The sequence below is a fragment of the Entelurus aequoreus genome, linkage group LG09 (genome assembly GCF_033978785.1).
Source record: "Entelurus aequoreus isolate RoL-2023_Sb linkage group LG09, RoL_Eaeq_v1.1, whole genome shotgun sequence".
Taxonomy (NCBI): domain Eukaryota; kingdom Metazoa; phylum Chordata; class Actinopteri; order Syngnathiformes; family Syngnathidae; genus Entelurus; species Entelurus aequoreus.
The window spans coordinates 77,938,744-77,963,813 of NC_084739.1; the positions used below are offsets into that span (position 1 = coordinate 77,938,744).

The following is a 25,070-nucleotide window of genomic DNA, read 5'->3' on the forward strand; positions in this document are numbered from 1 at the left end:
AAAAATTAGGTGAAAACTTAGCATAAAACATTAGCATGTTAACGTTAGCATGCTAATATAAGAGATGTTTGTATACTTCCAAGATGACAGTAAGTATCAAAAACCTTGATTTGTAGGTGTAAACATACACATTTAGCTAAGAAGCTAGCCTAAAACATTAGCACGTTAAAGTTAGCATGCTAATATAAGAGACGTTAGTATACTTCCAAAATGAAGGCAAGTATCAAAAACAATGATTTTTAGGTTAAAACATACAAATTTAGCTCAAAAGCTAGCATAAAACGTTAGCATGCTAATATAAGAGATGTAAGTATACTTCCAAGATGACGCCATGTATCAAAAAACCAATGGTGTACAAAGTGTGGTGGCTATTTTCCGCCTGTTATTATGTGACAGGGTAACACAATTTGTAGGCGTAAACATACAAAATTAGCTCAAAAGCTAGCAGAAAAAATTAGCATGTTGACATTAGCATGCTAATATAAGACACGTTAGTATACATCCAAGATGACGCCAAGTATCAAAAAACATGATTTTTAGGTTAAAACATACAAATTTAGCTCAAAAGCTAGCATAAAACATGTTAATGTTAGCATGCTAATATAAGAGATACTAGTATACATCCAAGATGACGCCAAGTATCAAAATCCATGATTTTTACGTTAAAACATAAAAAAATTAGGTGAAAACTTAGCATAAAACATTAGCATGTTAACGTTAGCATGCTAATATAAGAGATGTTTGTATACTTCCAAGATGACAGCAAGTATCAAAAACCTTGATTTGTAGGTGTAAACATACAAATTTAGCTAAAAAGCTAGCCTAAAAAATTAGCACGTTAAAGTTAGCATGCTAATATAAGAGACGTTAGTATACTTCCAAAATGAAGGCAAGTATCAAAAACAATGATTTTTAGGTTAAAACATACAAATTGAGCTAAAAAGCTAGCATAAAACGTTAGCATGCTAATATAAGAGATGTTAGTATACTTCCAAGATGACGCCATGTATCAAAAAACCAATGGTGTACAAAGTGTGGTGGCTATTTTCCGCCTGTTATTATGTGACAGGGTAACACAATTTGTAGGCGTAAACATACAAAATTAGCTCAAAAGCTAGCAGAAAAAATTAGCATGTTGACATTAGCATGCTAATATAAGACACGTTAGTATACATCCAAGATGACGCCAAGTATCAAAAAACATGATTCTTAGGTTAAAACATACAAATTTAGCTCAAAAGCTAGCATAAAACATGTTAATGTTAGCATGCTAATATAAGAGATACTAGTATACATCCAAGATGACGCCAAGTATCAAAATCCATGATTTTTACGTTAAAACATAAAAAAATTAGGTGAAAACTTAGCATAAAACATTAGCATGTTAACGTTAGCATGCTAATATAAGAGATGTTTGTATACTTCCAAGATGACAGCAAGTATCAAAAACCTTGATTTGTAGGTGTAAACATACAAATTTAGCTAAAAAGCTAGCCTAAAACATTAGCACGTTAAAGTTAGCATGCTGATATAAGAGACGTTAGTATACTTCCAAGATGAAGGCAAGTATCAAAAACAATGATTTTTAGGTTAAAACATACAAATTGAGCTAAAAAGCTAGCATAAAATGTTAGCATGCTAATATAAGAGATGTTAGTATACTTCCAAGATGACGCCATGTATCAAAAAACCAATGGTGTACAAAGTGTGGTGGCTATTTTCCGCCTGTTATTATGTGACAGGGTAAGAAGTACCAAATACACAATTTGTAGGCGTAAACATACAAAATTAGCTCAAAAGCTAGCAGAAAAAATAAGCATGTTGACATTAGCATGCTAATATAAGACACGTTAGTATACATCCAAGATGACGCCAAGTATCAAAAAACATGATTTTTAGGTTAAAACATACAAATTTAGCTCAAAAGCTAGCATAAAACATGTTAATGTTAGCATGCTAATATAAGAGGTACTAGTATACTTCCACGATGACGCCAAGTATCAAAAAACATGATCTTTAGGTTAAAACATACAAAATTAAGTAAAAAGCGAGCATAAAATGTTAGCATGCTAATATAAGAGACGCCAAGTATCAAAAAACCAATGGTGTACAAAGTGTGGCGGCCATTTTCCGCCCGTTATGTGACCGGATAAGAAGTACCAAATACACAATTTGTAAGCGTAAACATACATAATTAGCTCAAAAGCTAGCATAAAACATTAGCACGTTAATGTTAGCATGCTAATATAAGAGACGTTAGTACACTTCCAAGATGACAGCAAGTATCAAAAACCATGATTTTTAGGTTAAAACATACAAATTTAGCTCAAAAGCTAGCATAAAACGTTAGCATGCTAATATAAGAGACGTTAGTATACTTCCAAGATGACGGCGAGTATCAAAAACCATGATTTTTAGGTTAAAACATACAAAATTAGCTATAAAGATAGCATAAAACATTAGCGAGCTAATATAAGAGATGTTAGTATACTTCCAAGATGACAGCAAGTATCAAAAAATCAATGGTGTACAAAGTGTGGCGGCCATTTTTGACAGGGTAAGAAGGAAAATACCAAAATACACAATTCATAGGTGTAAACATGCAAAATTAGCTCAAAAGCTAGCATAAAATGTTGGCACGTTAACGTTAGCAGCATGCTAATATAAGAGATGATAATGTACTTCGAAGATGACACCAAGTCAATATTTTTAACCCAAATAGGTGAAATGACATAAGCTCCCACGGCACACCAGACTGTATCTCACGGTGCCGCGGCACAGTGGTTGAAAAACACTGATGTAGACCACAAGGAACTGTTTTACATTCAGAAAAAATAAAAATAATAATTATAATATGACCCCTTATATGCGCCCTATAATCCGGTGCGCCTTTTGTATGAAAAAAGCCCTGAATAGACCATTCATCGGCAGTGCGCCTTATAATCTGGTGCGCCCTATGGTCCGGAAAATACGGTACTACTTTTGTTGTTTTTAAAGAAAATATATGCATCAGTGTCGATTATGCAAATTGCATGACGACGTCATATTGACCACGCCCCCAGTCATGCCTCCTCCCTTACATATTGGCAATATTTTTTTTAACAAAGCGCGTTTTGTTTTTAGTAGAGATGTCCGATATTATCGGCCGATAAATGCTTTAAAATGTAATATCGGAAATTATCGGTATCGGTTTCAAAAAGTAAAATTTTTGACTTTTTAAAACGCCGCTGTACGGAGTGGTACACGGACGTAGGGAGAAGTACAGAGAAGTTGCGTCTCCCAGTCATACTTGCCAACCCTCCCCATTTTCCCGGGAGACTCACAAATTTCAGTGCCCCTCCCGAAAATCTCCCGGGGCAACCATTCTCCAGAATTTCTCCCGATTACCACCCAGACAACAATATTGGGGGCGTGGCTTAAAGGCACTACCTTTGCGTGCCGGCCCAATCACATAATATCTACGGCTTTTCACACACACAAGTGAATGCCACGCATACTTGGCCAACAGCCATACAGGTCACACTGAGGGTGGCCGTATAAACAACTTTAACACTGTTACAATAATGCGCCACACTGTGAACGCACACCAAACAAGAATGACAAACACATTTTGGGAGAACATCCGCACCGTAACACAACATAAACACAACAGAACAAATACCGTATTTTCCGCACCATAAGGCGCCCCGTGTTATTAGCCGCACGTTTAATGAACGGCATATTTCAAAACTTTGTTTACCTATTAGCCGCCCCGTGCTATTAGCCACACCTACGCTACGCTAAAGGGAATGTCAACAAAACAGTCAGATAGGTCAGTCCAACTTTAATAATATATTACAAACCAGCGTTCTAACAACTTTGTTCACTCCCAAAATGTAATGTGCAAATGTGCAATCACAAAAATAGTAACACTCAAAATAGTGCAGAGCAATAGCAACATCAATAACTCAACGTTGCTCATACGTTAATGTCACGCAACACACAAAATAAACATTTAAAGCTCACTTTCTGAAGTTATTACTCATCTACAAATCCCTCGAATTCTTCTTCTTCGGTGTGCTTCACTTGTTTATTGACACCATCGATGATGTGGACGCGCATGCAGTCGTAGGTCAACAGGAACGGCGCTGCGTGAAAAAAGTCACCCGGTGTCTTCGCGTAAACGTCTATCAACCACTCGCTCATCTTTTCTTCATCCATCCATCCCTTCCAGTTAGCTTTTATGATGACGCCGGCTGGAAAGTTCTCTTTTGGCAAGCTCTTCCTTTTGAATATCACCGTGGGTGGAAGTTTCTGGCCGTTAGCATGGCAAGCTAGAACCACGGTGAAGACGACTTCTCATTCCCTGTGGTGCGAATATTCACCGTACGTGTTCCCGTTGTATCCACAGTGCGGTTCACAGGAATATCAAAAGTCAGTGGAACCTTGTACGCGTGTCTCTTAGTAGGAGACATTTTGTGGTCTTTACAGAAACACACAAATGAAATTAAATATCCGCGAGCTTCTTCTTCTACGGGGGCGGGTGCTCACCTTGGCGGTTGCTTACCGTAGAAGAAGAAGCGCTTCCTCTTTTATGGGGGCGGTTGCTTACAGTAGAAGAAGAAGCGCTTCCTCTTTTACGGGGAAAAAAGATGGCGACTGTTTACCGTAGTTGCGAGACCTAAACCTTATGAAAATAAATATGAATATTAATCCATATATAAGGCGCACCGGGTTATTAGCCGCACTGTCTGCTTTTGACAAAAATTGTGGTTTTTAGGTGCGGCTTATGGTGCGGAAAATACGGTACCCAGAACCCCTTGCAGCACTAACTCTTCCGGGACGCTACAATATACACCTCAACCTCCTCATGCTCTCTCAGGGAGAGCATGTCCCAAATTCCAAACTGCTGTTTTGAGGCATGAAAAAAAATAAAATAATGCACTTTGTGACTTCAATAATAAATATGGCAGTGCCATGTTGGCATTTTTGTCCATAACTTGAGTTGATTTATTTTGGAAAACCTTGTTACATTGTTTAATGCATCACAACAAAATTAGGCATAATAATGTGTTAATTCCACGACTGTATATATATATCGGTATCGGTTGATATCGGAATCGGTAATTAAGAGTTGGACAATATTGAATATCGGCAAAAAAGCCATTATCGGACATCTCTAGTTTTTAGTCCAACTTTTATTATTGTTTGAAAATGGCTCCCGAGCAGGACTCTGGGCGTCTCTCAGCAGGACAAGCCATAACGACTAGGATTATTCCGGAGAGGAGGGGGGAAAAAAAAGAAAAGAAAAAGTACAGCGTTGGTGATGACACCAAGATGGAAGCAATGGAAAGGTCATTTTTGGAGGACCGCCTTGACAAAAAGGACAGATCCGGGGCTGGCGGGGAGAATTCAGCGTGAAGAACATCTCACTATCTGAGGTGGGCACAAATGAACACAATCTGAAGGCAAGTATGTAACTGTGTGAGGAACATCTCATGATGCAGCAGTCGCTGGAGAGGCGGCCATTCTCCTGCTATCACCTTCTACCGCATATTCCCACATTACCTATATCTAGCCAATTTCTTTGGGGCTACTTGAACACCTGGAGGGGGGGGGGGCAGGTAGCAGATATGCGCCTGGCTGTGGTTATTGTCAACAGGGTAGCATTCATGCCTAACAGGGCCACCAGAGGTTATCGCTGAGCCAGAGTGTGTACGAGGAGAGGAAATCAAGCTGCAGGAGGAAGCCAAGGCGTATCGCTCTCTGTAGCCCTCGGGGCCGCAGAGGGGACGGCGGTGTGCACGGTAGCGGCGAGGCAAGTGTGCATTTGGGGGAGTGGGGGGGGGGGGGGTGATTGTACACGCAAAAGAGCCGAAGGGAAGGCGGCGACGCCAGCGAGTCTGCGCCGAAAACTGTGAATGTGCAGATATGGCGAGGAGGAAAATACAGCCGTGTGTACTCTCTCCGAGGAGAACCGGGCAGACCTTTTTTAACTCCCAAATAGTCAATGTAACTACAAATACTGTGGACCTTCAAAATTCCTGCAATTCTGCAGATTTAGAGCCAAAAAAATTTTTTTTTTTTTTTTTTTTTGTGGGAAAACCAGAAAATTAATGTATTTTCTATCCCCAAAGGACAAGATCACGGGTACAAGCGGCCAAAATGAGTTTCCTCTCCCTTAGAGATAGGGTGAGAAGCTCTGTCATCCGGGAGGAGCCAGATGAGGTGGTTCGGGCATCTGGTCAGGATGTCCGACCGGTAGGAGGCCACAGGGAAGACCCAGGAAAACGTTGGGAAGACTATCTCTCCCGGCTGGCCTGGGAACGCATCGGGATCCCCCGGGAAGAGCTGGACAAAGTGGCTGGGGAGAGGGAAGTCTGGGCTTCCCTGCTTAGGCTGCTGCCCCCGCGACCCGACCTCGGATAAGCGGAAGAAGATAGATGGATGGATGGATGGATATATCCCACACCTCGGTCTTTTCCCCTCGGCCATCAGGCACATGAACAGTAGCTCCTTGAATTCCTTGGAAGTCTACAACAAGATCTGATAGCTCAGTTACAGCTCTTTTTATTACCAAATATGTGTTATATGTCTTTTATGTTGCACCATTGCACCAAGAAATATTCCTAGTTTGTGAACCCGTTCTCAAACAATGGCAATAAAACTATTCTGATTCTGATTCTTAAATGATCAGTTTTTGTAGAAAACACACATCACTAGCCTTAAAGGCCTACTGAAAGCCACTACTAGCGACCACGCAGTCTGATAGTTTATATATCAATGATGAAATCTTAACATTGCAACACATGCCAATACGGCTGGGTTAACTTATAAAGTGACATTTTAAAATTCCCGCCACACTTCCGGTTGAAAAACTCCTTTGGATATGATTTATGCGCGTGATGTCACAAAAGCAACGGAAGTGGTTGGACCCCATCGGACCCGATAGAAAAGCCTCTTGTTTTCTTCGACAAAATTCCACATTATTCTGGACGTCTGTGTTGGTGAATCTTTTGCAATTTGTTTAATGAACAATGGAGACTGCAAAGAAGAACGTTGTAGGTGGGATCGATCGGTGTATTAGCGGCTAAGTACAATACTGTAATATCTGTGATATTTGCATTAGTGTACTGTCTTTAAGGGTTTGGGGAACGCGCATACGCGAGTGAGTTGGCGGAGAACTTGTGTGTGTGAGTTTTGGCTAACAGCAGCTCGTGTATGTGTGTGCGTTACTTTTTGAACTACAACCAGTTACCGCTTTTTAATAAAGCGATTGAGCAGCGCTTCCTCGTCTGTGTGACTCCTTCTCCACTAGGGGCATTACAATACTTACAGCAACACAACAAGGACTACTTACCCTGACGCCTAGCCGATGCTTGCCGCCAAACCCACGGATGAAGTCCTTCGTCGTGCCGTTGATCGCTGGAATGCAGGTGAGCACGGCTGTTGATGGGTTTCTATCTTCATTTGAGAACGATGCTACGCGCTAGCTCAGCAGCTAAGTGTGTCACCGATGTATTGTCTTGGAGATAAAAGTTACTTTAAATGTCCATTTCGTGTGCTCGACTCTCATTTTCAAGAGGATATAGTATCCGAGGTGGTTTAAAATACAAATCCGTGATTCACAATAGAAAAAGGAGAGAGTACATAGTTCTGTGAGGTCTGGTTGCTAAGTTAGCTTCAATGGCGTCGTTAGCACAGCATTGTTAACCTTTGCCAGCCTGGAAATCATTAACCGTGTATTTACATGTCCACGGTTTAATAGTATTGTTGATTTTCTATCTATCCTTCCATTAAGGGGTTTATTTATTTTGTTTCTATCTTCATTTGAGAACGATGCTATCGCGCTAGCTCAGTAGCTAAGTGTGTCACCGATGTATTGTCTTGGAGATAAAAGTCACTTTAAATGTCCATTTCGCGTGCTCGACTCTCATTTTCAAGAGGATATAGTATCCGAGGTGGTTTAAAATACAAATCCGTGATCCACAATATAAAAAGGAGAGTGTGGAATCCAATGAGCCAGCTTGTACCTAAGTTACGGTCAGAGCGAAAAAAGATACGTCCATCACTGTCTCTCAAGTCCTTCACTGTAACGTTCCTCATCTACGAATCTTTCATCCTCGCTCAAATTAATGGGGTAATCGTCACTTTCTCGGTCCGAATCTCTCTCGCTCCATTGTAAACAACGGGGAATTGTGAGGAATACTAGCTCCTGTGACGTCACGCTACTTCCGCTACAGGCAAGGCTTTTTTTTATCAGCGAGCAAAAGGTGCGAACTTTATCGTCGATTTTCTCTACTAAATCCTTTCAGCAAAAATATGGCAATATCGCGAAATGATCAAGTATGACACATAGAATGGATCTGCTATTCCCGTTTAAATTAAAAAAAATCATTTCAGTAGGCCTTTAAAGGGGAACTGCACTTTTTTTTTTGGAATTTTCGTTAACAGTCATTATGGAAGACAAGATGACGGATGTATTCTTTTAAAATGCATTATAAATGATTAAATAAATGCGATCAAATGTCCGCTTACAATGGAGCCTACGGAAGACCTTCAATTCTGCCTATAGAGCCCCTAAAAAACCATCCAAACACCTCCAGTAGCGTTTTATATACAGTACAGGCCAAAAGTTTGGACACACCTTCTCCTCACTCAATGCGTTTTATTTATTTTCATGACTATTTACATTGTAGATTGTCACTGAATGCATCAAAACTATGAATGAACACGTGGAGTTATGTACTTAACAAAAAAAGGTGAAATAACTGAAAATGTTAAGTTAAAGTTAAAGTTAAAGTACCAATGATTGTCACACACACACTAGGTGTGGTGAAATTTGTCCTCTGCATTTGACCCATCCCCTTGTTCACCCCCTGGGAGGTGAGGGGAGCAGTGAGCAGCAGCTGTGGCCACGCCCGGGAATCATTTTTGGTGATTTAACCCCCAATTCCAACCCTTGATACTGAGTGCCAAGCAGGGAGGCAATGGGTCCCATTTTTATAGTCTTTGGTATGACTCGGCCGGGGTGTGAACTCACGACCTACCGATCTCAGGGCGGACACTCTAACCACTAGGCCACTGAGTAGGTGTAAAATAGGTAATAATAAATAAGTAAAATGTGTTTTATATTCTTCAAAATAGCCACCCTTTGCTCTGATTGCTGCTTTGCACACTCTTGGCATTCTCTCGATGAGCTTCCCGGGGTAGTCACCTGAAATGGTTTTCACTTCACAGGTGTGCTTGAAGCTCATCGAAAGAATGCCAAGAGTGTGCAATGTTTTCAGTAATTTCACCTTTTTTTGCTAAGTACATAAGTCCACATGTTTTGTTCAGGAGAGAACACACAGGAGATAATACAAATAATAACAGAAGAAATGAACAAATTAAAAAGATGGTTTGACAAACACAGACTATCGTTGAATCTCAGTAAAACTAAGATAATGCTATTTGGTAACAGTAGAAGGGAAAGTCAAACACAAATACAAATAGATGGAGTAGAAATTGAAAGAGTAAATGAAACTAAATTTCTAGGTATAATGATTGATGATAAATTGAACTGGAAATCTCATGTAAAAAATATACAACATAAAGTAGCGAGAAACACGTCAATAATGAATAAAGCAAAACATGTTCTAGACCAAAAATCACTGCATATTCTCTACTGCTCGCTAGTGTTACCATATCTGAGTTATTGTGTAGAAATATGGGGAAATAATTACAAAAGTACACTTTATTCATTAACGGTGTTACAAAAAAGATCAGTTAGAATAATACATAATGTTGGATATAGAGAACATACAAAACCTTTATTTATTGAATCACGACATAGTGAATTTGCAAACAGCTAAAATTATACACAAAGCAAACTATAACCTGCTAGCCAAGAATATACAACAATTCTTCTCAAAAAAAGAGGAGAAATATAATCTTAGAGAAAAACATAATTTAAAACATTTGTATGCACGTACAACACTTAAGACCTTCAGTATATCAGTATGTGGAATTAAATTATGGAATGGATTAAGCAAAGCCATCCAACAATGTACTAATATGATCCACTTCAAGAAACTCTTCAAACTTAAAGTGTTTACAAAGTACAAAGAAGAAGAACCATGACAAACATTCTCAATTTATTTCATCCATCCATTCATTCATTCTTAAAGTAATCTTACTTATCTCATCATATGAAATATGACTTACTTCACCAATTATTATTATTAAATTATTACTATTATTTATTTATATTGTGATTACTTATGGAGTTTATTGTGAATAAATTGTGAACAGGAAGTGAACAAAAAGTTTTAGCAACTGTTATGTAAAAGAAAAGGGGTAGGATTAAAAAAGCTCTGCTTCTTCCTACTCCTTTTCGAACATGTTGAAAAGAGAAACTGGAAATTGTGATGTATCATGTTGTATGCTTGCATGTTCCAAATAAACTCAAACTCAAACATGTGTTCATTCATAGTTTTGATGCCTTCAGTGACAATCTACAACAATAGCCGTGAAAATAAAGAAAACGCATTGAATGAAAAGGTGTGTCCAAACTTTTGGCCTGTACTGTACATGATGTAAGTATATATGCAATGTACCGTAGTTTTCGGACTATAAGTCGCAGTCGGGGGTGCGATTTATACTCAGGAGCGATTTATGTGTGAAATTATTAACACATTACCGTAAAACATCAAATAATATTATTTAGCTCATTCACGTAAGAGACTAGGCGTATAAGATTTCATGGGATTTAGCGATTAGGAGTGACAGATTGTTTGGTAAACGTATAGCATGTTCTATATGTTATAGTTATTTGAATATGTTACGTTAACATACCAGGCACGTTCTCAGTTGGTTATTTATGCGCCATATAACGTACACTTATTCAGCCTGTTGTTCACTATTCTTTATTTATTTTAAATTGCCTTTCAAATGTCTATTCTTGGTGTTGGGTTTTATCAAATACATTTCCCCAAAAAATGCGACTTATACTCCAGTGCGACTTATATATGTTTTTTTCCTTCTTAATTATGCATTTTCGGCCGGTGCGACTTATACTCCGGAGCGACTTATAGTCCGAAAAATACCGTAGTAACATTTATAATAACATTTAATATTTACTCATTTTGATCATTTTAAACATTAATTTCAAGAATGTTTCATTTTTCTCCATCACTGATTATTACTCACTGCAGACTTTATGAGAGCCAACAAACCTAATAAAACACCACTTACTGTACAAGGTCTGCTGTCACTAAGATGCCGACTGCTAGGATTTTCATGTATTCCCATTTAGATGAAAAATACTCATAATCCTCGCAAAGAAACAGGGTCGGGGGACGGACAAGTGTTTTTTGTGTCGTCCTCACCAGTTACAAGTCCGAAACGGCTGCCAAAGTTTCCCAATTTTTTCACATTATAATCTCAGCCATCTACTCGCATGCATGATTTACAATAAACTTGCAGGGAGCAGGGAAGCGAGGAAGCAGCAAACCACTCGATGATGTAAACATAAGGCATACTTGCCAACCCTCCCGTTTTTACCGGGAGACTCCCGGTATTCAGCGCCTCTCCCGATAACCTCCCGGCAGAAATTTTCTCCCGACAAACTCCCGGTATTCAGCCGGAGCTGGAGGCCACGCCCCCTCCAGCTCAATGCGGACCTGAGTGGGGACAGCCTGTTCTCACGTCCGCTTTCCCACAATATAAACAGCTTGCCAGCCCAATGACGTTATAACTGTAGAATGATCGAGGGCGAGTTCTTGGTTTCTTATGTGGGTTTATTGTTAGGCAGTTTCATTAACGTCCTTCCAGCGCGGTAACAACACAACAACAGCAGTCACGTTTAGTCTACAGTAAAGCAGTTCGTCTGCCGTAAACAGCAATGTTGTGACACTCTTAAACAGGACAATACTACCATCTACTGGATAGCCTCCAGAACACTGAAATTCAAGTATTTCTTTTATTTATATGTATAATAAAATAAATATATATATATATATATATATATATATATATATATATATATATATATATATATATATATATATATATATATATATATATATATATATATATATATATATATATATATATATATGTGTATGTGTATGAAATACTTGACCTTCAGTGAATTCACTGAAGGTCAAGCATTTCATATATCTATATATATATATACTGTATGTATGTGTATATATATATATACTGTATGTATGTGTATATATATATATATATATATATATATATACACATACATACAGTATATATATATATACTGTTTTACATATATATATATATATATATATATATATATATATATATATATATATATATATATATATATATATATATATATATATATATATATATATATATATATATATATATATATATATGCGCTTTGGAGCCCCTGCCTCGAAAGAAAATAATGAAAATAATGTTTGACTTGGTGCCCTTCCAACTTGCCTTGGTGCCCTAAAATATGAGCCCTCCTTTAAGGCAACACTTGCCTTGACTCTAAAAAGTTAAAATTTGAGGCCTGAATAGATATCATCAAAATAGTATCAATCTCACAGAAATTGAGGAGGTTGAGGTGGGTTGGGGGTTGAGGTGGGAGGGGGCGCGGGGGGTGTATATTGTAGCGTCCCGAAAGAGTTAGTGCTGCAAGGGGTTCTGGGTATTTGTTCTGTTGTGTTTATGTTGTGTTACGGTGCGGATGTTCTCCCGAAATGTGTTTGTCGTTCTTGTTTGGTGTGGGTTCACAGTGTGGCGCATATTTGTAACAGTGTTAAAGTTGTTTGTACGGCACCCTCAGTGTGGCCTGTATGGTTGTTGACCAAGTATGTGTTGTATTCACTTGTGTGTGTGAAAAGCCGCAGATATTATGTGATTGGGCCGGCACGCAAAGGCAGTGCCTTTAAGATTTATTGGCGCTCTGTACTTCTCCCTACGTCCGTGTACCACTCCGTACAGCGGCGTTTTAAAAAGTCATACATTTTACTTTTTTAAACCGATACCGATAATTTCCGATATTACATTTTAAAGCATTTATCGGCCGATAATATCGGCAGCCCGATATTATCGGACATCTCTAATTGTTTGGTATAATAATTATAATGAAAAAAAACCAACAACAAAAAAAAACAGGTTACAGGTTAGTAACTTTCTTCTGGTTGCATGGAGATGGCCTAAAAATGTGTTATAAGAATTTAATCCATCTAAAAAAAAGTTTATAAAATGTCTCTTTTTGTTGTTGAAAAATCTGAATTGATTTAGAATCGGAAAGAATGAGAATCACAATTCGGACGTGAATTGATGCTAAAAAGCAATGTGTACATGACTTTGTAGCCGCCATCTTTGGCGCCCCCCGTTTGAGCTTGCCCTTGTGTGTAGATTACAGCTGGTACACGCTAATTACCGACCAAATAACAAACCCGCTCTTTTATAAACACACACAACTCATCAACACACACCGGAGGGGGCTGCTGTGTAAGCTCTCGGCAGGCGGCCGCGTTAAGAGACCATCTCACCTCTGCCAGGTGAACACACACGGCCACATCCATCTCGAGCGGCGGGGGGTGGCGGCGCTAATGAAAACGGCCATCATATTCTTCAACACACACACACACACACACTCATACTATTTAGGGATTAATCTGGAAATAAGGCCAATTGCGGCAGCGGATGGGAGGGGAGCTAAGTGATGTGAAGGGCTCAGCGGTGGCTGCCTCTTACCTTTTTGTTGTTTTCTTTAATATCCTGAGGATTGAGCGACTTGTAGTCTCTGGTAGAACAGTGGGGGGGTCAGAGAGAGAGAGAGAGAGAGAGAGAGAGAGAGAGAGAGAGAGAGAGAGAGAGAGAGAGAGTGTGTGTTTTAAGTATGCGTCACATGTCATGGCAATGTACATGCAATTTCCGAGGCAGCGTAATCAAGAGGGCTAATAGAGTGGAAAAATATGTAAAAATAACACACAGTCGACAAACACCATTTTGCACAAGCCTAAAAGTGAACATTTTGCAATATTCCTTCGCAAAGTGTGCACCGTGATTAGACGGAGACGGATTTCGAGCAGGGTTTTATTGGTTCTACATGTTCTACTGATAAAATTCCCACAAAAAGCACAGCCTAGCAATCTGCCAATTCAAGGACAAAGTGGTGGACTTGACGAGCATATTACTGTTATAACGTTGATGATGAACATGTACACGTTACAGTTACGTACATTTGCCTTCTAATAAGTATGTTAAGTGCCGGTATACATCACGCTTGGTATGTAAATACACATTTACAGAATATTACTCTGTAAATAACTCATTCGCAACGCATATATCTGCTAAAATGGAAAAATATTTTTTTCTTCTAAAACTTAATGGGTGCAGCTTATATGTTGGGTGCGCTCTAAAGTCCGTACACCACAGTATTTAAATAACTAAGCTCAGTGGCCTAGTGGTTAGAGTGTCCGCTTTGAGATGGGTAGGTTGTGAGTTCAAACCCCGGCCGAGTCATACCAAAGACTATAAAAATGGGACCCATTACTTCCCTGCTTGGCACTCAGCATCAAGGGTTGGAATTTGGGGTTAAATCACCAAAATGATTCCCGAGCGCGGCCACAGCTGCTGCTCACTGCTCCCCTCACCTCCCAGGGGGTGGATCAAATGCAGAGAGTATATTTAACCACACCTAGTGTGTGTGTGTGTGTGTGTGTGACTATCTGTGGTACTTAATTAAATACAGTCTGCTTTTTATAAAATGTTCCTTACATTTTCGCCTTTCTGCTCTTTATGCCCACATTTATTTTTTTTTTTAAACATTTTTGATTGTGTTTTTAGAATGTGCCCTGCACTTTGACAGGTCTGGTTTAGAGGTTTAAAAACATCTTACAACATACAGGGAGTGTCAGTAAAAAGCTATGAAAGTGTTTTTAATAGAGATGTCCGATATATGGCTTTTTTGCCTATATCCCGATATTGTCCAACTCTTAATTACCGATTCCGATATCAACCGATACCGATATATACAGTCGTGGAATTAACACATTATTATGCCTAATTTTGTTGTGATGCCCCCGCCTGGATGCATTAAACAATGTAACAAGGTTTTCCAAAATAAATCAACTCAAGTTATGGACAAAAATGCCAACAGGCACTGCCATATTTATTATTGAAGTCCACAAAGTGCATTATTTCTTTTAGCATGCCTCAAAACATCAGCTTGGAATTTGGGACATGCTCTCCCTGAGAGAGTATGAGGAGGTTGAGGTGGGCGGGGTTGAGGTGTAGCGGGGGGTGTATAATTGTAGCATCCCGGAAGAGTTAGTGCTGCAAGGGTTTCTGGGTATTTGTTCTGTTGTGTTACGGTGCGGGATGTTCTCCCGAAATGTGTTTGTCATTCTTGTTTGGTGTGGGTTCACAGTGTGGCGCATATTTGTAACAGTGTTAAAGTTGTTTATACGGCTACCCTCAGTGTGACCTGTATGGCTGTTGACCAAGTATGCCTTGCATTCACTAATGTGTGTGAAAAAACCATAGGTATTATGTGATTGGGCTGGCACGCAAAGGCAGTGCCTTTAAGGTTTATTGGCGCTCTGTACTTCTCCGATACAGCGGCGTTTTAAAAAGTCATACATTTTACCTTTTGAAACGATACCGATAATATCTGATATTACATTTTAAAGCATTTATCGGCCGATAATATCTCTAGTTTTTAACATTCATGTCATGTATTTTTTTTAATGAAATAACGTAAAAGCATTTTTCAAGCGCATGAAAATAAACATGTTATAGTACTACATTGAAATTAAGGATGCAATTATTTCAGACTATTATTGCTCTTTATGCTGCAAGTCAAAATCTCCACAATTGTGTTTCCTAGCATGACATGGCTTGTTTACATATGAAAGACATGCTCTAAGCGTGTGTGTGTGTGTGTGTGTGTGTGTGTGTGTGTGTGTGTGTGTGTGTGTGTCGTACATGGCGTCGGGCCTGAAGTGATGCAGCAGCGCGCAGAAAGCCAGGCCATTCCTCCAGGATGTGGTGAAGTTGGTGATCTTCACCCCGCGGTAGTTCTTGGTGACCTCGCGGCACCAGGCCAGCAGCGACTGGCTGGCGTTGGGCTTCCCTCCCAGAACCGGGCTGGGCACCGGGCTGGGCTGCAAAGCAGAGGGGAGGAAAGGAAAGCATGAGACACACAAACACGTCGTCACTCTTATTGCTCCCTTTTCCACACTGTACATGTCGCCCGTACAGTACTTGATCTTTCCCCTTAAACGACAACATCAAGTCTTCAATTAGCCGTCGAGTGCGTGTTAGCACACTAGCAGATGCGGAAAGCGTTCACAAAGAAGCACCTGAGCGTGGCTAATGTAAACATCTTATTAATTAGCTCCGCCTCTGAAGTCTTATCAGGGTCCAAAGCTTTCGCCACGTGGACCCTTTTCCGTCGCTCTCTCTCCAAATCCTAAAATCCTTGATAACAGAGGGACACTGTTCTACCTCGTGCAGCAGCAGGATCAAAACTATTGCACTCTTTTTCTTTGGCCTGCCACTAATCTGGCAATGGAGGCCAAGATCGGTTTCAAATCATGCATTTGGTTAGTGATGAGCAATATGTGATTCATGTGATGATGATCTGTAGGGGGAAAACAGTTTTTGAGGAAGATACATCGCAGCAGCAAAGCTTCAAATGTGTATAAAAAAAGCAGAGTTGTGGCCACCCAGCCCCCTCTGTTGGCCTCTATCTGCTACTACACGTGCATAAGACATTGTTGTGCTGGGGATGAATATATTGTGTGCTCTCACAAATGAGCCAGGAATGACAATAAAGTAGAATATTAAGACTCTTAAAGGGGTCATGTTGTGATTTTTTTCTACGTTTAAAACACTTCCTTGTGGTCTACATAACATGTAATGGTGGTTCTTTGGTCAAAATGTTGCACAGATTATGTTTTATAGACCATCTTCAAGCTGCTTTCTGACCATCTCTTCAGGGTGCGCCGTTTTGTGGGAGGTCTTATTTACGTGCCTCCACTTCGACAGCGTCTTCTCCCCGTCAACCAATGTCGTAGATTTTAAGGCTTCTATGTGTAGTCTACTGACAGATTATGTTAGAACTGCACGCTATTTTGTATTACAAATGGCAACAGCGGAGGACACGTGTGTGTGTGTGTGTGTATATATATACATATATGTGTATATATGTATACATATATATATATATATATATATATATATATATATATATTTTTTTTTTCTTTTTTTTTTTTTCTTCTAGGAAGCAAATAACCTGTAATTAATCATGAATAATCATAGGTCTAGAGTGTGATTAATCTGATTTAGAAAAATATCCCCTTGACAGCCCTAATATATGTATATATACATATAAATATACATACATTTGTATGTATACACTGTATATACATAAATATGTATACATATATTTACATATGTATACATACATACACATGTGTGTATATACATATGCATATATACACACAGATGTATGGACTGTTTTTATACATGTATACACATGTATACATATACATTTGTATAAATACATACACACACATTTATACATATATGTGTATATATATGTTCATATAAGTGTGTATATATATATATATATATATATATATATATATATATATATATATATATATATATATATATATATATATATATATATATATATATGTGTGTGTGTGTGTGGATGTGGATGTATAAATGTTATCACCGTTATCATTATCACGGTATTTTTAAATGTGCTCAAAATTTTCAAAAAGTACTTATAGTGAAATCTTTTAACTAAGTTTTACTTATAAAAAAAAAACCCACATGTAAAATGATTTCCTTTGTATAAGAAACATTACTGTAGATAAAAACACTGTTTCATGGACCTCAAGTAGAAATTGAATGTGCATATGAAAGCAACACAAGCATTATAAATAAAGTAATATGGCAGAAAAAATAAACAATATCAATGTGAAAGTTGTGCAAGATAGCACTTTATGGACATTACAGATAAAAAACAAAACAAAAAAACAAACAGGTGCCACCTTTTTTCAAGTTGGTACCGGTTGGCCATAATACGTAAAAGCACATTTGGTCCATGTAGATAAAACTAGTGTTCATGTATGAGATCTGGTCTTACACACACACACAATAATAATTACGATTATGTTTGTCAATATTAAAATCACGATTATTGATTATGTTCGGTAAAACAGTGTAGCCATTGTGTAGTTTGTAATGTCTAATAAAACGGCTATAGATAAAAACGTTATCCATATATTTAAAGACAAATATTTGTGCTTTTGTTCATTAATAGTATCAACATGTCTTTTTTTCTCATTCCATGATGCCTTTATCTCTATTTTTTACATTTTGATAGAGGGAGGTATTTTTTTAAGTTATGTACATTTATATGTGCTAATGTATGTACATGCACATTCTGTATCGGGACAGATCCAAGAGTTTCAGCAATAAAACATTAACAAAATGCTATGTCACATTAATTGTTATTAAAGTAATAACTTTGGGGGGAAAAAAAAAAGTAATAAAAAAACCCATGGTGTTATATAAAACACAAAACAGTTTAGCTAATGAAGATAAAGTCTAATAAACAAGCTTTGTTCTTCTCCATTAACACCAAGTGGTTCAGCGCAACAGTTTGGCCAACAAAAATTAACAGGGGTGACAACTCTTCACATCGAATAAACAATCTTCACAGCCTGCGTTCAGTTCGATGAGATGATGAAACATTTAGCTAGTATTGATGTTATTTGAACACTGATACAGTTTGCAGTTAAATCAAGAAGGAGTGCACATTACTGTAAACAAACTAAAGACTTTATAAACAAGTTGTGGCATGTTTCCTAATTAACTCTCAGTCACAGCAGCTGATGGACTCCGTATTGAGAAAACAAAAGCAACATCAAATAGTTTTCTCCTTCACTGTAAACTTTTAGTGTGAGACAAATGTGTCTTGTCTTCAATATTGTCCACACCTGTCTCCATCTAAAAACAGCAGTGTGCTCTTAAATGCACGCCGAGACTCCTTGGATATGAAGCGAGGGAAATTTAAGTTAAACCAAGCGCTCGGCTCTTTTCACACCGAGAGGAAATCTTCGTAGCAAAGTCCGTGTAGTTGTGGTCCGCCATGATTTTCAAGCCAAACTATTGCTGTGCCTCCATTTCCAGGAAGTAAGCAGTGTTGCCTAAATGCATTAATAAATGATGGTTTTTTGGTAATTAAAAATGTAAACAGTATTGCAAACTGTCTGGAATTTTACATATACATATATATATATATATATATATATATATATATATATATATATATATATATATATATATATATATATATATATATATATATATATATATATATGCTTTTTTAATTCTTTATTTTATGTTTTACTTTGGACTTCCTGCTGGCCAGATTGTGAAAGCTGGTGGGCCGGACTACAATGGCAGATTCGCGCAAAGCTCTTTTGGTAAAACTTTACCATACATGGAGATAATTCGCTGATGTCACCAATGGGGAAAACATCACAATTTGGGCAAAAAAATTACAACAGCTTGTTTGGAGGAAGCATTAAGGAAGGCAAGATTGTTTTTATAAACATCTCCGCCATGCCTCCGTGGTTTGATTTCACATTTGCGGGACTTATGCAGCTCCCAAATACACAAGAAGAGGTAGCAATAGGTAAAAAAGGTTGGTTTTGCATAATAGGTCCATTTAGTATAAAGGCTTGAATAGCGTTTTAATGTGCTTACTTTCGTTTTACAGTGCAACACGAGACGTCACAAGGGCCAAGATGAAAGACTGGAGGCAGTCACTACTAGCAGCTCATGACCTTTGTGCCCTGTGTGTGTGTGCGTGTGTGTGTGTGTGTGTGTGTGTGTGTGTGTGTGTGTGTGTGTGTGTGTGTGTGTGTGTGTGTGTGTGTGTGTGTGTGTGTGTTGAGTAAAGGAAAGGCCCCTATGGCTGTCTGAGTACAGGGAGACGGCAGCAGGAGCCTGAGGGGCAGACACTTGACATTTCCGGCTCATCTTTAAAAGAGGGCCTTAACCTTTCCCCATACCTTCAGCAGACACGTTTTTTGGGGCCTCGACAACGTCTGTGTGCCGCCCAAATAAACTAAAGCGGGGATGAATACAAATCTATATGGAGATCCAGCAAGGAACACGTCACTGATGAATGGAACACAATACAGGTGATGAACACAAAAGAACATGACTGGTTGGTTGAGCTGCATTGTGTGTGTGTGTGTTATTAAGTGTGTGTGTGTTGAGGTGTGGAGTGGTCTTTCTCCAGGCCTTCCCTCTCCTGCTCTTTCAAGTGACGGTGGAAAGTAGCCGTCTAATTTTAGCACCCTAATTACCTGGGATTAGACACCAGGTGCTATTATAGCAATTAGACACATGGCGCGCTGCGGGGGCCGCAGACCTAGCACCCTAGCCCACGGAAAACACACGCATCGGCCGGTGGGAAAACAACAGTGACACACACACACACACACACACACACACACACACACAAGGCATAACCAGCGGGACAGGCTCGCTTGAGTGGTGTATGTGGGACTGAGCCAATAGTGCTTATTCCAACAAATAGGCATACTTGCCAACCCTCCCGTTTTTAGCGGGAGAATCCCGGTATTCAGCGCCTCTCCCGACAACCTCCCGGCAGAGATTTTCTCCCGACAAACTCCCGGTATTCAGCCGGAGCTGGAATCCACGCCCCCTCCAGCTCAATGCGGACCTGAGACTGAGTGGGGACAGCCTGTTCTCACGTCCGCTTTCCCACAATATAAACAGCTTGCCTGCCCAATGACGTCATAACATCTAGGGCTTTTAGAGAGTAGAGTGGACAACTGCGCACACAACAAGGAGACGAAGCAGAAGAACGAGGAAATTACAGACATGGCGACGCCGTCGACGAGCAAGATGAAGAAATACGCTTGCAAGTTCCAAAACGAATGGAAACAAGAATTTCAGTTCATCCAGGACAGTTCGAAGGGGAAGGTGCATGTTGCCTGTAAATATGTAGAACAGACTTCTCCATTGAACACGGTGGCCGAAATGATATACTCATTCATGAACGGAGAAGTTAAACAGGACAATACTGCCATCTAATGGAACACTGAAATTCAAGTATTTCTTTTATGTAAATAAAATAAATATAAATATATATATATATATATATATATATATATATATATATATATATATATATATATATATATATATATATATATATATATATATATATATATATATAGCTAGAATTCACTGAAAGTCAAGTATTTCATACATATATATACATACATACATACATACATACATACATACATACATACATACATACATACATACATACATATATATATATATATATGAAATACTCGAGTTGGTGAATTCTAGCTGTAAATAACCACGCCCCCAAACACCCACCCCCCCCACCCCCCACCTCCCGATATTGGAGGTCTCAAGGTTGGCAAGTATGCAAATAGGCAACCATTTGCAATTTAAGAATCACTTGAGAACACAACTTCTCAAATATTGGCCGTTGCTTTACTTAACTGCAGAGAGTAATAGGGATCTCCAGTGGTACCTTGGGGAAAGAAGTTAAAATTGGTACCTCAAAAACTGGGGCCCAACTTTTCCACTACAGAGGGGGCCAGTACCCACTTAAGTATTAACACTGAATTAGTAATTTTACTCTTGATTTTAATAGTATTCAATAAATATACACTACCGTTCAAAAGTTTGGGGTCACATTGAAATGTCCTTATTTTTGAAGGAAAAGCACTGTACTTTTCAATGAAGATAACTTTAAACTAGTCTTAACTTTAAAGAAATACACTCTATACATTGCTAATGTGGTAAATGACTATTCTAGCTGCAAATGTCTGGTTTTTGGTGCAATATCTACATAGGTGTATAGAGGCCCATTTCCAGCAACTATCACTCCAGTGTTCTAATGGTACAATGTGTTTGCTCATTGGCTCAGAAGGCTAATGGATGATTAGAAAACCCTTGTGCAATCATGCTCACACATCTGAAAACAGTTTAGCTCGTTACAGAAGCTACAAAACTGACCTTCCTTTGAGCAGATTGAGTTTCTGGAGCATCACATTTGTGGGGTCAATTAAACGCTCAAAATGGCAAGAAAAAGAGAACTTTCATCTGAAACTCAACAGTCTATTCTTGTTCTTAGAAATGAAAGCTATTCCACAAAATTGTTTGGGTGACCCCAAACTTTTGAACGGTAGTGTATCTAACCTATTTACAGTTTAACAGGATGAACCTTGTCAAATGATATAATAATAATAATAATAATAACAACTGGGATTTATATAGCGCTTTTCTAAGTACCCAAAGTCGCTTTACATGTTACAAAACACATCATTCATTCACACCTGGTGGTGGTAAGCTACTTTCGTAGCCACAGCTGCCCTGGGGTAGACTGACGGAAGCGTGGCTGCCAATTTGCGCCTACGGCCCCTCCGACCACCACCTATCATTCGTTCAACATTCATTCACCAGTGTGAGCGGCACCGGGGGCAAGGGTGACGTGTCCTGCCCAAGGACACAACGGCATGGTAAGAGGCGGGGAGCGAACCTGCAACCCTCAGGTTTCTGACACGGGCGCTCTACCCACTACGCCATGCCGCCCCAATATATGAAAGCATGTGTCAATCACAAAGATTATCAAGGCTTAGGTCAGACTGATTAGAAAAAATAAATACTACTCAAATATACTGGGACTCATAAAAACTGATGAAAAATTAATGTACATACAATTACGCTGGGCTAAAATGAGTCAAGTCACCAGCTTTGGCGTCACTGTGGACAGTGATTTTTAAACTTGACAAAGAAGTCAATGGCGTTTTAAAATCCTGTTTTTATCATCTTCGTCTTTTAGCAAAGTAAAACAGTCTGAACAAGTCGTGCATGCTTTTATTTCAAGTTGCCTGGACTACCGCAATGCACTTTATGCCGGCATTTATGCTGGCATTAGTCAAGAAGCTCTCTCCCGGTTGCAGTTAGTCCAGAACACGGGAGCATGACTTTTAAAGGGGGCCAGGAAACGCCAGCATATAACCCCAATTCTTGAGACTTTGCACTGGCTCCCTGTTCATTTTAGAATTGATTTAAAAATGTTGCTGTTTGGTTTTAAAGCTTTGCATGACTGGCACCTCATTATATCTCGGACCTCATCCAAATTTACACTCCTGCGCGCGATCTGAGGTCCGAGAGCCAGCTCCAGCTCGTGGTGCCCAAGACCAGACTTAAAACCAGGGAGACAGGGCCTTCTCTGTGGTCTGCCATAAGCTCTGGAACACTCTGACCCTCCAACTGCTCCAACAGTGGAGTGTTTTAAGTCTCGTCTTAAGACCCACTTTTATTCTCTGGCTTTTAACACTACGTGAGTTGTGTGATCCTCTGTGTTTTTAAATGTTTTATTTGTATGTATTGTTTGAATTGGTTTTATCCTTTAACATCGTTTTAATCACATTTATTTTTCATATTGTTTTTATATTTATTTATTTTGGTTTTATTCAGTCAATGGTGGAGCTAAGGACCGGTGGTATTTGAATCTTGTTTTTAATATTTTTGTGCAGCACTTTGGAAACATTTTTGTTGTTTAAATGTGCTATATAAATAAAGTGGATTGGATTGGATAAATACTAACTAAATAAATAATAATATATATACACGTTTCTTAAATAAACTGTCAATAAAATCAACTGCAAATGAAAATACAAGCTTCACCACTTTAGTCATATTTTTTGCCACTAAAGAAACTTCTTTAAGACTTTAGCTCCGGACTTCTTCTGTTTGTTTGATATTGTCATTGTACATGTCAAACTACTTCCGGAACGTAAATGACCGCCATAACCACAACACCAGGGGGAGCTCCACTAACCACGTCAAACCCAGATTCCAATCTAACAAAGGTCTTAACTCATTCTCCTTCTATGCCACATCAATATGGAATGCACTCCCAACAGGTGTAAAAGAAAGTGCATCTCTATTCTCCTTCAAAACCTCACTAAAAGAGCACCTCCAGGCAGCTACAACCCTAAACTAACACCCTCCCCCCACCAAATCCCACCTCTGCGGATTGTAAATAATCAAATGTAAATACTGTATTTTTCGGAGTATAAATCGCTCCGGAGTATAAGTCGCACCGGCCGAAAATGCATAATAAAGAAGGAAAAAAACATATAAGTCGCACTGGAGTATAAGTCGCATTTTTGGGGGAAATGTATTTGATAAAACCCAACACCAAGAATAGACATTTGAAAGGCAATTTTAAATAAATAAAGAATAGTGAACAACAGGCTGAATAAGTGTACGTTATATGAGGCATAAATAACCAACTGAGAACGTGCCTGGTATGTTAACGTAACATATTATGGTAAGAGTCATTCAAATAACTATAACATATAGAACATGCTATACGTTTACCAAACAATCTGTCACTCCTAATCGCTAAATCCCATGAAATCTTATACGTCTAGTCTCTTACGTGAATGAGATCAATAATATTATTTGATATTTTATGGTAATGTGTTAATATTTGCACACATAAGTCGCTCCTGAGTATAAGTCGCACCCCCCGGCCAAACTATGAAAAAAACTGCGACCTTATAGTCCGAAAAATACGGTAACCAAATGTATATACTTGTTCTTATGCTTTGAGCTCACTATGGTCACCGCTCGCTGTACATATCCTACCAAGTCAGACCTACACTGTTACAATGTCCATTTCTCAGATGATATAATTGTTGATGACTGAAGTATGCTGATAGCAACCCGTCCAACCCCCGTCCACATCCCATCCCCCGGGTTGTAAATAATTCAATGTATATACTCTGATGATTAACTTGTGTGATGACTGTATTATGCTGATAGTATATATTTGTACCATGAATTGATTAACGTGGACCCCGACTTAAACAAGTTGAAAAAACGTATTCGGGTGTTACCATTTTGTGGTCAATTGTACGGAATATGTACTGTACTATCTACTAATAAAAGTTTCAATCAATCAATCAATCAATGCCACAAGTGGTGGGAAA

The 25,070-nt window shown here is 38.8% G+C and overlaps 1 protein-coding gene across 7 annotated transcripts in view; it reads right to left on the bottom strand.

Annotated features, from left to right (window-relative positions):
- Positions 1-25,070, bottom strand: part of ehbp1 (EH domain binding protein 1) — a 409,577-nt gene that overhangs the window by 229,566 nt on the left and 154,941 nt on the right. For all 7 annotated transcript variants that reach the window (XM_062059494.1, XM_062059493.1, XM_062059495.1 and 4 more), the window contains 2 exons: positions 15,949-16,127; positions 13,714-13,762 (listed from right to left, as the gene is read on the bottom strand). In XM_062059494.1, coding sequence (XP_061915478.1) covers positions 13,714-13,762; positions 15,949-16,127 — 228 coding nt within the window. The remainder of the gene's footprint in view (positions 1-13,713; positions 13,763-15,948; positions 16,128-25,070) is intronic.